General features: G+C 38.1%; 1 protein-coding gene across 1 annotated transcript; it reads left to right on the top strand.

Moving 5' to 3' along the window:
* The first annotated feature begins 1,273 nt into the window (after positions 1-1,273).
* Positions 1,274-14,232, top strand: LOC121297949 (haloacid dehalogenase-like hydrolase domain-containing 5). Its single transcript, XM_041224580.1, has 8 exons — positions 1,274-1,538; positions 5,480-5,683; positions 6,387-6,499; positions 7,813-7,906; positions 9,799-9,832; positions 10,824-10,998; positions 12,833-13,021; positions 13,460-14,232. Exons 1-8 carry the CDS (start codon positions 1,434-1,436, stop codon positions 13,857-13,859), a joined length of 1,314 nt encoding a protein of 437 aa, XP_041080514.1. The 5' UTR covers positions 1,274-1,433; the 3' UTR covers positions 13,860-14,232.
* The last annotated feature ends 910 nt before the right edge of the window (positions 14,233-15,142 follow it).

Below are 15,142 nucleotides of genomic sequence, written 5' to 3'. Positions count from 1 at the left end.
TAACATAACACTATTCAGCAGGTTTCAGTCAACTTTATGAAGCAAAATTAGTTAATTCTATAGGGTGATGGAAAAAAGTAGCACAGATTCTTTTGGACTTGTGCATTTTGTATGACGGTTGAAGTGTTTGTTTTGGTTCAATGACCCCTCTATAGTTACCAAGGTGGTGATGCTAAGATACAAATCTGTTGCCCTTGGAGCTGGCAACACAGATGGGAAGATAAGGGGCTGATAGCATCTGTCAAAATGCAGGCTACACCAATGATGAACTGGATCTAAATGGTACTTACATTTCACTTTGGATCCATCAAATGTTACATTAACACAGCATGGTTCAATAACTACGTGTACAGTAATTACAGCTTCACTGTATGCATTTGAATGGTATGCCATCTGATTCTTAAAGAAATGTATTCATAAATGAATACATTGTATTACTTGAAACAGCATAAGAATGTTTTAATAAGCACCATTCGGAATGTACCTGCGGGGCCTGTATCTTACTGGACCAAACTGAAATAACAAAACTTATTTAGCACATACAGGGGAAGGTCCATAAGATCTGCAAAACTTGAACTATGAAAGACTGTTGTGTAATGTGTCACGCTTCACATGAAGGATTAGTTTGTTATGCTAATAAAATCCATGAAAATACATTCTGTAATACAGTATATAAAAGCTGCATCTCCTTGTTGCACAGACTGATAGTAGGTGCTTGGTTGGCAGGTCCAGTATTATTATTATTATTTGCTTATTTTGCACACATCTTTATCCAAGGTGACATACAGAGACTAGGATGTGTGAACTATGCATCAGCTGCAGTCACTTACAACAACTTCACACCTGAAAGATCACACAATGACTCAATGGCTGAACCAAGATTTGGACCAGGGACCTCCTGTTTACAAGCCATTTTCTTTAATCACTGGACCACACACCCTCCACAGTATACAGGACTTTGCAAATACCCTGGACCCTTTGTTTCAATCATAAAAGTCAACGAAGGAATGGGACTGAGAGCATGTTTAATAGCTCTTATGTTACAATTTGTGTAACATTCAAAGTTACTTATAAGTCGATTTTGTGTGTGTTTATTTATTTATTATTATTATTATTATTATTATTATTACAATTCTTAAAAGGTCCATGTATGTCATTACAGCTGCGCACGACTATTAAGTATCCTAACAGCACCCACCCGCTCATGGGCTGACTCACTGCCAGAGGAATCTAATGTTTCTCCCCCGGTCCTGAAAAGGTTTCGGACACCTCCCTCTGTGATGGCGTCACGCTACCTCCTCAAGAGATGAATATAACAGAGACATAGAACAGTGGGGGAAGAAAGACGGCTATATCCGGCATTTTAGTTAGGTTTACGCTCACCGGCTGCCTTCATCTTAGTCTGGTTCTCCGGTGAGCTAAAGAAGAAGACAATGAGAGGTTTCTCGTATTTAAACCGGGCTGCGAACGCTATTTGCAGCCCGCGACTTGAGAAAAAGGTTCGGCTGGGACGCTGCGGCATTGCCTCCGACAGCAAGGTGAGGGATCGCATCTGTGAAACATTGTGTTTGCTGTTGAGATTCCTTTTTTGTTAGTCGGTTGTCTTTTGTATCGCTACTGTATATTACTCTATTTGCTCTTTTCAACACCACCTTCCGATAAATAAACACTGCCTTGTGTAATTTATTTGAACTTTTTTCAAATTATTTCAGGTTTTAGTTTTACAGTAATCAACAACGGTGTTTTTATGTTTAAATTACTGGTTTGTTTAACATTAAAATGTAGTACACTGAGATGGTTTTAGTACACAGATTATATAGAAAATAACATGTCCTTGGAGAAATGGTTGGGTATTTTTGCTCGCGCTGTAAATGTATCGGCTGGTGTGTTTTGGTGGACCCTCCTTCACAATAAATTAAATCGCAATAGAGCGAAATCCTGTTCTCTGATTTGCTGTTGACAGTGTTACGTACGTAGCAAATACGTTTATCAAATTGAGCATATCTCCAGCTTCAGTAGAACCACTCCACAACCCCAAAACACTAAGTGGTTTGAGAAATGTGGTAGCCATGAAGGTAGCTCTTGTTTGTTTAATGTGTAGTCTATGCCTTATTGTCTCTCAACTCCTCACTTCATGAAGTAGTGCTCCTCAGCAGTAATTAAAGTGTGCTTTCTGAACACCAGCCAAGAAAAAAAAAAAAAGTCCCGTTTTCTCCTGTGGTCCAAGACAATTAATCTTTTAATAAGTTTGCCTACTCGCACCTCTGTTCAAATGCACTACACATGGTGAAAGAAACAGAACATGTATTGCTTCATGTTTATGAAACATTTATTTGGCACCACAACCAGTCATGGGTAAGTCTTCTAACCTGCTTATTTTTAACCCCTTAACACTAATGCCATCTTTCTCTGTGAGTCGTCTTAGCGTTGTATCTGTCAGATGGGGTCGCATGTTTATTTTTAAGTTCAAAAGATATCCTTTCAGATTGCGTAAATGATTTAGATCTGCTGCGAAATGTAATTTAAGATGTCAGAGCAGTGCACTTGTGATCTTCCCCCTTGTTTCACTTTGCAGAGTGGGCTTTGTTTATTACTGTATCTCAGTATCTTACATTCGTAGGCATGGTTTGTCATTTCCAGGAGTATTGGTTGCTATGCAGCAATTCGCCATGTGGCTCGGGAGACTCGAAGGTTCAGTTGGCGTCTTCCGATCCCACGACCAAGCCAGCTTCCTTTTTCCTTTTTTACCCAGGAACTCGAGAGCTGATGGCAGCGAGCCACCGACCTCGACGACAAAGGCCAGCCCTGCAGGCGTCTGCTCTGAGCTCACTGGATACCTGGCCAGCAGGGTTCTCTGTAGAGAAATGTGGAAAAACTAAGTCCTAGGTGGTTTCACCTCCCTAACTCAGGGAAGCGCCACAGCCAGGACGCGAACCTGCACTGTATGACTCTCCCTGCATTTCTGAAAGGATAGCAGAGGTATCTCAGGAAAGTTTTGCATTTGGTTAGGCTCTGGAACCTAGTCTGAATGTGGCCTATTTAGCAGAGCATTGGAAATCATGTTTTTAAAATGATCTCTGCTGGACTTGCACTGTTCAAAGCAAAATCCCTTTCCCAGACTGGAAGAAATCTGTGTTATCCCCAAAGATGAGAAGAAATGCACTGATGAAGCTTAAAGCACAAAAGCAATGAAGTTACAAATTGACATAATTTAAAGCTGTTAGGCGACACAAATGATGCGAAAAGTAAATCTGGAGTCTGATCTACTTTTGACCAAACTGCTGTCCTTCATTTCATGGATTCAGTTTTTGGTTTTATTGCCTTAAAATGAATACCAGAGAAGACTATGTACCTGGAAATTTGCAAATGACACATTACTGGTAGTCTACTACTGAAACATTTACCAGTTGGTGTGATTATTCTGTTTACATATTCAAATATACACTAAGGGGCCAATGTAAGGATATGTTCAAAGTGATTTGCGCCTTCAAAACACCCATATTTGTTGAGGACAGGCAGAAAAACCTTTGGAAGAGAAGGGCAATACAGAGAAAACTTTGCACATTCAAACCCAGGGTCACTTAGTTTGGGATGGATTGTTCTCTTCGCTTGCCTCTCCAGCGGTGTCCGCAGTAATTGTCTTTCTCCACTATAGCAGACCGTATAGACTGTTTGGTATCCTAACCGATGCTTGCTGTAAGGACTTTCAGCTTCTCCTCAGAAACATTTCTTTTCCATGTGCCAAGAGGATTTTGGTGCCATCGTTTGACATATTTGTTTGGTTTGCTTAACTCCAGACAGTTCCTACTGCTGTCAGTACTCCTAACCCACCTCACCTCTGGGCTAATTGTGACCCTCATTGTCACGATTGCGGCTCATTATTTGTTGGTGTTGAGTAATTTGCATTGCTGTCAAGCTTACATAGGCTGCAGTGAAAAATAATTGCCTGGCTGAGATTTGGATTTTGTGGCTACAATTGTTTGCATTGCACCTATCCTTGCATCAGCCCCTAATAGTCCAATACAGTAATCTGCACCTTATTTAGAGTGTAAAATAAGATGGAAAACTTTCCACTTTGAACACAAAAGGACTGTTGGGTTCACTGTGTGGTCAGTTGGTTCCTTGGCATGCTTAAGAACATCTTGTACACCTTTGTTGAATTACATTTTCATTCAGTTGAAATTTTATTACGGCTGGGAGCAAACATTCAAATTGGGGTTGTAAGAACTTAAACCTTAAAAACAGGGAGATTAATGCTTGCCCTTATTTCAGCAGGAAGGTAATTCCTGCTTGGTGGAGCAAAATAAGCAAATTAAGTCCCAATTATCTCTGATCTAGAAGTTTTCTATTGCACTCTTTTGTTTGCTGGGAGTGTTTTGGTAAATGGATCTGAAATGTTTGCCATAAAAAAACAAACAAACACGTAGCTAGAAAATCAGGTTTTCAGGTCAAGATGGCTACAGTGAGTAAAAAATAAACCTGGAAACCACAAAGTGGAAACAAAGGCAGTGCTGTGACCAAACAGGTTTTAAATTGGAAGGGGAAAGCACCATGTTAAATTTAATATGAACAAATAAATATGTAAAAACAACTCAAGTCTATAAAACTAGCTCAAACTAGCTGCCTTTTCTTCTTCTCATTTGCACAACAGTAAATCGGTCATTCAGAACGGTAGGTTCCTTCTGGTGACCTGTTATATCTGTGTGTTTGAACTGCACTCGGCCCTTCCGGTTTTGTTTCATTTTTATCGTATTGTATTGCTGCTTCAGACTGATTTTATATGAATCGCTGGTGGAAGTGAGATGTGAGAGGTGTCCCCCTAGGATCCCCGGCACTAATTTTCCAGGATTGGCATTGTACTGTAGCCGTATCCTCAACACACCTGATCCCAAACTACGTTTAATTAGCCTCCACATATCTCTGTCCTTTTTAAGTCTCTCTGAGTTTACCCTAACTAATTAAATGATAAGTGTTTGGAGAAAGTGCTTGTTAAGTCTTCATGTGAGGCTAGGGGGGCAAGTTGATCAAAAAAGTTCCCTGCAGATAAGTATGTTTTTAGGGCGAAGTTGCTAATCCAAGTTGATTAACTTCACTTCATGCAACTTCCCAGTAACTGCAGAATTCCAAGCAGGAGTGTGTTGTATTCAGATTAGTGATGCTACCTGCTCTCTGTTCGCTTTTTGTGTTCGGTTTGAATTTAAAATTAAGGAGTTGCTTTTATAGTGTATAAGTAATACGTTCTTCTTCCTGTATCCATTATGGACTTTTGTTTTTAGTTGCAGATCAGTAATGTACAGTGTTGACTTGACTGCCATATAACATTCGTATATTGAACTGTGACTATATGTAGTATTCTTACAATGCTAATAAAATGTTACAGTAAAACATGATAGCCATATTTCTGGCTTTACCCCATTAAAAAGTGTTTTGCCAGCCCTAAGTCTGTGTTTTTGTTAACTGTTAACTTTTTTTTTCTCAGTTGCAGCCTGGCTTTGGTCTCCTGTTTGACATTGATGGAGTGCTGGTCCGAGGAAAGACGCCCATCCCAGCAGCAAAAAAAGCCTTCCAAAAATTAGTTAATCCTCAAGGGCAGTTCCTTGTGCCTGTGGTGTTTGTCACAAATGCAGGGAACTGCCTACGCCAGACCAAAGCAGACCAGCTGTCTCATATTCTAGGAGTGCCTGTGAGTATCGGTATGACTTGATTAAACCTGTGGGATGGTAGTGTGGTTTATACATCTTCAACAGGTCCGCTTCAATTCTAAAGAATTCTGTATCTAAAGATACAAGCCATTGCTTTAACAAGTGAAATGCTACATTGGTACCCCATGAGACAAGGTGTTGAATACCACCAAGGTTCATTTAACTATACAGCACATGCTTTCCCTCATGCATATATTTGAACTGGGGAATTGACCTGTGCTGTTACTGTATGCATAAGTTTGTGTCTCTTCATCTGCAGTCTTGAAAGTTACTCTTTTCCTTTTGAGGTGTTGCTTCCTGCCATCAGTTTTTAGTCTGTTAGTTTTGTGGTGAAAGGCTCTGAATTCCTGATGCATCCCTATTCCTTGTTTTATGACTGTGGATAAAAAAACAAAAACACATACCTAACTGTTTCAGTGCTGACACCTGACAGCCAATGTGTGCTGAGACACAAGAAGACATAACAGCGTCTTTCATGTTAAGGAAAAATATAGCCCTTAATATACAACACAGGATTGAATACAATATGACCACAAGGCACTTGACATGAACTAATACTGACACACATCACATTAACATAGCACATGGCTTCAGATCTCTGTGCTCTAGTGACATGCAAGTTCATATTTTAATAGATATGTTGATTGATTGATTTAATTAATTAATTAATTAATTACTTTACAGATTTCCCAGGACCAGGTGATGATGTCACATAGCCCTTTACGAATGTTCAGAAAGTATCAAGACAAGTGTGTGCTAGTGTCTGGACAAGGACCAGTGCTAGATATTGCCAAAAAGTATCCTTTTTTTTGTTTGTTTGTTTGTTTGTTGCATACATCTTTTTATAAATGCCTTGACTGGTTTGCATGTTAACATACAATCATAGTTAATATCACATGGTAACCTCCACATTCAATGCATTATGTAATCTTTGCCTGGCCATTTTTATGTTTTCTAGCTGAACAGATTCAAATGCATGCTTGTGTACTTTTAAGTACAAGCTATCAAGAGAAAATGAATAGTTATGCAACAGCTGACCAAAATGACGCATGTACAAAATATTGGGGAAGTTCCTTTTAAATACAAGGTTTGCAAACTGATCCGACAGTCTGGCCGCTATTGTGTTTAAGATGGTGAGAAGAAATTAACTGACACCAATATGTGTAATTGTACTGAAACAAGTGCTTTGAAAAGTACAGGGAAGGGTTCTTTAATTACCTGACCTTTTCAACACAATAGTTTAACATTTCTGTTCACTCTAGTTGACTGTTTTTTTAAATTTTTTTATTTATACCGAAGGACTATAGAGAGGCATAGTATTTTGGCTGTGATGTGATGATCACTGAACATTTCAGCTAAGGTTAGTTATTTATTTAAGGTTTCTGGTCAAGTTATATATCTTGTTTATATTAAAAAAGGCCTGTCACTGTAAATAACTGCAGTGTCATACAGAAAGAAGCTTTCTTGTGGTAACAAAGGGATATATTAACCCTGTTCTAGTGGTAACAAAGGGATATATTATACCTTGCACTTTCTAAATATAAAGCGGCTTGTCATTATTTACCAGCTTTACTAACCAATGTTTTTTTTAACCCTTTCAGTCCTGGCAGAACCTCAAGGTTAAAAGCAGATTAGTTTGAAAGCCTAGTGAATAGTTATCTAAGCTGAAACAACAATACAGCATGATAGAACATGGTAAGATGGTATAAGCACTATATAGGGATTGGACAAAACCATGACCCGCCAAAACGCTGGGTGTATAGCACTGACATGGCAAGAATATGTTTCTTGTTGTGGAGGAATACAGCACTATGCCTGCATGCTTTCTGAAGCATCAGTCTGCTGTCTGGAGTCCAAACTAGTAATCTGGGGGTTCTCGGCTAGGAAGTAGGCCAGTCAAACACATACTATAAACCAAGCCTGGATGATTTGATAATGGATAAAACTTAATTTCTGCAGGATGATGCAGCCTTGATATGGCAGCGTAGAAAAATACTGTATGGATGTACAACGCTGAGCAGTAACCATGCCTGTGACTTTGACGCTTTTTTTTTAAAGGGATAATCTTCTATCTGTGATATTTGTTTATCCTTAACCAGCATTCCAACAGCTTAGGTTTTTCTAAGGTTGTTACTATTGACACACTCCGAGAATCATTCCCCTTGCTAGACATGGTTGACCACAATAGAAGACCGAAAGTACTGGTGAGTGTTCAGCATAATAAACCTCTTCGATTTACGTATGTGTTTTCTGTGGTAGCAGCTGCTATTTCCCAGTGCGCCTGCAAGAGTACTTCTCATCTAGATTGGAAAAACCTTGATGCAATTGTACATAGATATGGTCTGTTGAAAGGTGGGTAATTGTACTGCAAAGAGAAGGCTGTCTGGTTCAAAATGCATGGGGAAATTCAGAGGAAGCATGTCCTTTTCATTTCCACTAAATGCAGGTGCTGTAAAATTCTTTGCCCACGATGTGAAAATGTGTAGTTGAGTTCTGTTGTGGTTGGAGAAAGCACTTCAAAATGCCGTTCCATTGGTCAGAAAACAGTTTCACTGAAATGTATGTCTTGGTAGGTTTATTGATAACTGAAAAGATTACCATGGAATGAAATTGATGCATACTTCTTTAAATGCATTCTAAATTCATATGGTATAATACTACCTTTTTACAAAGGGTAAGCAACACTTTTGTCCTGTCCAACAAATTTTTATTTTGGTCTTCAGCAAAACAAACGAGTCGCAAAAGCTCACTGATTTCATTACTTTACATTGACTGAAACCAATTTATTTTTGATGCAGCCTCTTCTAGTTAGTGGGGCGGAACATGTGTTTGTAGCCTTAATTTTTTAATTTGTTCTAATGCGGTGAGGCAGGAAATGGCGTTGCGGTGACGTCAGGCCAGAAGACGGAACAAAAACAGACAGGCAGGTACTGCAGTCTCAAAAGATGCGCTGTGGCGCCGTTATTAAAGAAAACAAAAATAAATAAAATATTTGAACAAAAATAAACACTGCTCACAGCACAAAATAAACATTTGAACGAAAACAAAATCAAACACGGGTCAGGCTGGGCAATAGCCTTCACTGATCCTACACTTTTTAAATATTTCCTCTCTCGCTTGCTCTCCTCCGTACAGCCACCCCCAAAGAGCCGGTATTTGTACAGGTGACCATCTCCTGATTTAGCCACACATTAATCGCTTAACTAATTCGGGAGGTGGCCACCTTCTGTGCAAGTTTTAATTAACGTGGTTGGGCTTCCCATCCACGCTGCAAAAACAACTAAAACGTTCTAAAATAAACAAATAACTTTTAAATAGCAGGGCTTTCCTACCGCCCTGCTACATGCAGTAATAACTGCAGAATGAATGCCTGTTGGTAGTTTACAGACCCACTGCACAGTTACAATCATCATTACCAACATTTTGAGGACAAAGGGTTTGGTTTGAGAGAAAGTGAAGCAGTTCATAACCTCCGAATATAAATGAAACTGTCAAGTTTCATTAGTTTGTTTGTGGCCATATTGTAAAGTGTGCCAATCATTTGTGGTGGAAGGCTCTGGCTGTAAAATGGGGTGGGGGAGATCACATTTACCATTGCCAGGAAGCAGGACATGCATGAACTTTAAGATTACAGCTTTAAAGACATATGTTTGTTATATTTTTCCCCTTGTGTACGTCATTCTGTTGGGGTTATTCAGGTCTTTGTGGAATGTTGCAGGGCTGCACATGCTCTGTCAATGAAATCCTTACCGGATCATTGTATTAAGTTTATAAATGACATCCTTTCTATTTTGATGAGACCCTATGCCTTATTTAGCATGCCTGAATTAATTAATGTCAATGTAAACATTATTAATTATTCAACTAAATGCCTGTCTTATTGAGAGCCCAATTTCTGTACGTCCTGTTTTTTTAAGATGATGTGAGTTACACAATGCAGCCCTGTTGGTTTTTGAAATATATATATATATATATTAACCAATCGATAACGCTTACAAAAGATCAGTCTTTTGTATATGTAGCCACCTGCATATCACAAATAAAAATGCACCTTGTTTAATTTGAGTTCTTTTTTTTATCATTCCCCTCGCTGTAGCCTTCCTCTGATGTAAATCTGCCAAAAATAGATGGTAAGTACAATATTTCATGATGAAAAACAAAAATCAATTGGAAGTGTCTTGGATTTTCCTGTTCTTTTATTTGAATGTTAGTTATGAAAGATTATTTCTCCTCGGTATCTGTTTATAAAATGATGTAAAATGAGACAAAATTTGTGTATTTGTACTGTTATATATTTTTAACTCTAGTGACAACTCTCTCCATATCACTTTACAAACTAATTTAGGTTACTGTATCTTTAAGAGAAAGTTACTGGGGGAAGCATCATTTTTCGAGAGGGTCCTGTAGCTGTGATCCTCTTCTCTTGGAGAAATGTTCTCTACCTGTGTTGATACCACATACATTTTGTGTGTTTCTTTACTTGCCTCTTGACTAGAGTGAACTGGATGATCCATTAACTGAATGTCACTGGCCTTTTTAAAGGGGTGGATAACAGCATAATGTGCTGTACAGACCTTGAAGTGAGATTTGTTCATTTAACCTGGAACCTTTTAATTGTCTTCGTACCTCCTTGAAGATTTTTAAACCAAGGACAATTGGGGGTCTTATTAGGTGTTGCCCTGTTGTACAGCATCAAGACTACGGATTTCCATCCTTTTTCTGCAACCAATTGCTCATACAATTGCAAAATAATCAATTTTAATAATGAACAGTCTGAATAACACAACAAAAAAAGGCTACATGACACTTAACATTGCAGTAACAGATATTAAGCTAACAACCTCCTTGAAATGGGTTTCACCTCCTGTGTTTTGGTTCTATTCCCCAAGTTGCATATTAAGTGGAAAGACTCCATGTAATCCACCTGGTACTTTTTGTTAACTAGGATCAATTAAAAAGGTCACAACTTCTAGGATTTGGAGCGTGATCTCCCAAGTTTATACGAAGTAATCTTTCAGTATCACTACAGTGTAAATGTGTTGCTTCAGTTTGGAATTGGTTAACCAACAGCTATAAAGATCGATTAGTTGAGGAGGAAAACAGTATCTCCTCTTCTTGCAGCTGTAATTCTGTTTGGTGAGCCAATCCGATGGGAAACAAACCTACAGTTGATTGTCGACGTTTTACTGACCAATGGGAACCTAGGAGGTGCCCACAACAGCCAGAGCTACCCGCATGTACCTGTGCTGGCCTGTAACGTGGACCTCCTGTGGATGGCTGAAGCATTGTCACCAAGGTAGGCCCTGTCTGATCTCGAATGAAGGGTGACAGCTCTGTGCGCAGTGAGCATGTTTTCAAAATTCTGCTGTCTGTTTTACCATTCAGCTGAAACGCTTTCTGGCTTCGCTAGTTCAATTCATGTGCTGCTTTGTAGGAACAACTTGGGGTTTGACTTGCCGCTTGGTTACTTGCGTTCGTTAAACTTGGAATATGCCTCAATCCTGTATTTTATTTATGAATAAATAATAAATATAGAAAAATTTACAGGAAAGACCAAAGATTTATTTTCACCCTTCTAACGGAAGATAAAAAATTTAAGTCGTAATACTAACAGACACGCGCTCTTTCGAAATAACCGTAGTGCTAGGAGAACGACGTTTTGTGAACGAGTCATTTCCCAATTTTCTTACCACAATCATAACCAAGATGTACTACAACAAAAGGGGGTATATATATATATATATATATATATATATATATATATATATATATATATATATATATATATATATATATATATATAAAGACACGCACACATTTTTTTGTGTACTTCCATTGCTTTTTTTTTGTTTTTGCAACTTTTGGCACACAAGTTTTCACCGAGTCTCTCTCTCTCTCTCTCTGTCTCTCTCTCATGTGTGTGTATTATTATATTTCATTTTGTAGAAATAAGCATTCTCATTGATTACAAAACAATTTGTTTTTTAAATCATTCTGCTGGACCGTTTATGAGAAAATAATAGATGTGCTTTCACAATATAATAAAGACCAGATCAGAGCAGATCTAAACTAGGGTGATGTAATTGGGTTATGCAGTGGGGCATAACGCTTGCACTTCTAAAACCTTCTGTTCTTGCTTGTTTTTATGCTGCCCATGAACCCTACTAGTTTAATATAGAATATTAAAAAAGAACTGAAGAACTAAAAGATTATCAGAACAATTAATCAAAAATAGATTTAAAGCTTGCTGATGAAAAATCAGATTGCCAGTGGTACAACTTGTTTTACTGGTTTATAGCCCCTGGGCATGCTTTTGGAATGAACATTGACCAGACACGGCCAAAGTCTTTGCATCGTTGTTAATCAACCTTAATTTAAATACCTTCAGGGGGAGCAGATAGTACTACAACAAAATATGTGCTGCAGCTTTGTCTTGACGTAGTACAGTATAAATATTTAAGTACTGTCCAACTGGAATACAACATGTTTTTCTTGTAGTTCCTGTTGCAGGGTGTGCTTGAGCACAGAATCTTCTGGTCTTGTGATCTCCTGGCTTGCAGTACTGTGTTCTAACCACAAGGGGTTGGGCTGCCGGTACATATGCTGGCCTCCAACTAGTAGACTAAACATAAACTGTTTGTTAATTTATTTCTTTGTCCGTTTTCCTAACAATCAAACTAGGTTTTATTTCTTTATATAACAATGCTTACATTCATTATAGTGGTCCAGTTCCTCTATTTATTTATTTATTTATTTATTCTTTTTCGTGTGGTGGTCTCATTAGTGTTGTCCAAATTTAGCATTCGGTCTTGATCTTATCTGCCTTGGGGCCTGGGTAAACATACAGTGTGCTGATGAGAACAGAGATCAGAACATGCTGTGTTTCACTATGTGACTAGTTTCAGGAACATAACGTTTCATTTATTTCCAATGCTGCTGTGGAATATACCAACTCCTGTCTTCCTGTGTGTTTTTAAAGACAAAAACATATTTAAGCCTGTATCTTCTGAAAAAGTGTTTGGCAAAAGAAGCAGTCTCAGCCACACACCTCAATAGAGAATCTCTCTTGGTATTTGTATTTGCTGCATGGCTTCACTCCAGGCACTGAACAATGTCGTTTATTTTTTCAGGTTTGGCCACGGGACGTTCCTAGTTTGTTTGGAGAACATCTATAAGAAGATAACGGGCAAAGACCTGAAATATGAGGCCCTGATGGGCAAACCTAGCGAGCTGACATACCACTATGCAGAGTATCTGATCAGATCTCAGGCTGCGAAGAGGGAATGGAGGAACCCGATTGGAAACCTGTATGCCATAGGGTGAGAAATAATCCATATTCTGCTTTCCAGTAGGAGCAACATACCTGGAAGAATTGTATGTCAAGGGCATGGAACCCCCCCCCCCCCCCCCCCCCCCCCCCCGAAGAATAATTGAAAATCGCTTAACAGATCCCTTTCAATCACGATTTTATTTACTTTTCTAGACATTTTAAAACAGTTTGTGTGTAGTCTATGGAGTTTGAGAAGTTGCCCTGCCAAAAATGTGAAAAAAAAGCATTATAAAATAGATCAATAGGGAACATAATGTGGTACAATTATGCATGCAGTGGCTGTAAGGGATGTATATTACCACAATAATCCCCCCCACACAGTCATATTTGATACACATTTATTTTGTGGCAACTGTTGGTTTGAGCATGTATACAGTTTGCTCATCTGCAATATCTTGTGTGAATTATTTAATTAATTATCTTGCAGGGATAACCTCATGACCGATATTTATGGTGCTAACCTGTACAATCGCTACCTGGAAGAGAAATCCTCTAGAAAAAGTTCTAAAGCACTGGCCAAGGTGTTGGCGGGGACAGGGAGCAATGCCAGTGCCGTTTCCCAGCAGGAAGAGTCGGACAATGCCTGGGAGAGCGAACTGGCCCCCCCCTCTGCCACCAGCTGCAGGTCTGTTCTGGTGTGCACCGGAGTCTACAATCCCCACACGCAGGTACCGTCCGACCCCAGCGAGTGCATTACAGAGACTGTGTTCCACGGCCACAGAGACTTTCACTTCGACCCGGCACTGGTGGAGCCAGACCATCTAGTGCAGGATGTAGACGCTGCTGTACAGCTCATCTTTGAACAGGAAAACTTTGCACCTCTTTAAAGACCAGTTATTTCTGTTTTGTTCTACCATAGTAATTTAGAAGTTATTAGTTCTCCAGATGCCAAAAAATATTGAGTAGAGTATGAATGATATAAAGGTGAGTGCATGCAGTCCTATTTAATCACTCCAGTTTGTCTTCTGGTTTTGTGGACATTTTACTGGTGCGTAGATTTTTATTTTTTGTGAATACATTGGGTACCTACTAACCAGAAATATTCTGACCACCCTCCCCCTCGTAAGTGTTTTCAACGCTGTTCTGTGGGTTTTTTTTGTTTGTTTGTTTTTATAAAAGCTTCATGACTAACTATTCAGAATCGTTTCAAAGTCTGTTTGTCCTGAAAAGAAACAGCTGAATAGGTACATCTATTGTAAACCATACTCTTCAGCATACTAATAATGCCCCTTTCCCATTCATAAACAGCAGTTCTGTTTCAAATATGAACCACGTATGTACAACGTACCGTAAAGGTTTTAATGATCTGCCCATTGGCAATGGTTGACCTAATTATTGAACCTGTATACTTATACTTGAGATATATATATATATATATATTATATATATATATTATATATATATTATATATAGAATATATATATATATTGGTTGTAGGTCCACGACACACATACTACCTAAAATGTATATACATTTTTTTTAGAATTTATCAAAATATAAAAAAACTTCTAATTCTTAAAGGTTAGTTCTTATATCCTTAATACTAAAAACCAAAATTTAAATGCCAGAATTGAATTTTGATTTTTGGGTTTTAAATGCACCAGTTCACCAAAAAAACCAGAAAGAGTTGTCAAGTCACTTTTAGACCTTATATATATATATATATATATATATATATATATATATATATATATATATATATAGAGGTATATATATATTGTATATCAATTAGTCTCCAGAGCATAAAACAAATAGTTGACTATTGGTAATCATAAAACAAAATCTTGTTTTTTTTTTTTATTTTTGGTAAATGTATCCACACTTGAATCATGTTAGTGGGAAGCATATACTGTTAACTGTTTAGGAACAGTTTGGGCAATGGTATACACTCTGCAATATGTGTAGTTTTTACAAAAAAAAAAAAACAAAAGTAAAATGTTGTGTGTATTTCTATCAAATGTCGCTGTTGTCCTATGTCAAAACATTTTTGGTTAAATAACCTGTAAACTGCACATGTAGTGTTTTAGTTATTTAGTCTGTTACATTTGTATATGGAGGTGTGTTTCATTGTGGAAACTTAATATGAAATTAGGTTTTGAAATAATAAACA

Source organism: Polyodon spathula, chromosome 23, assembly GCF_017654505.1.
Source record: "Polyodon spathula isolate WHYD16114869_AA chromosome 23, ASM1765450v1, whole genome shotgun sequence".
NCBI lineage: Eukaryota > Metazoa > Chordata > Actinopteri > Acipenseriformes > Polyodontidae > Polyodon > Polyodon spathula.
Note: the sequence above shows the minus strand (reverse complement) of the source record. Positions and strands in the feature narration are given on the sequence as shown.

Bases quoted from the DNA above. Each gene is read 5' to 3' on its own strand.
- LOC121297949 (XM_041224580.1), top strand. From the start codon at position 1,434: ATGAGAGGTTTCTCGTATTTAAACCGGGCTGCGAACGCTATTTGCAGC. The intron at 5,684-6,386 runs GTGAGTATCGGT...ATTACTTTACAG, and splicing joins CTCATATTCTAGGAGTGCCT to ATTTCCCAGGACCAGGTGAT. The intron at 6,500-7,812 runs GTATCCTTTTTT...GCATTCCAACAG, and splicing joins GTGCTAGATATTGCCAAAAA to CTTAGGTTTTTCTAAGGTTG.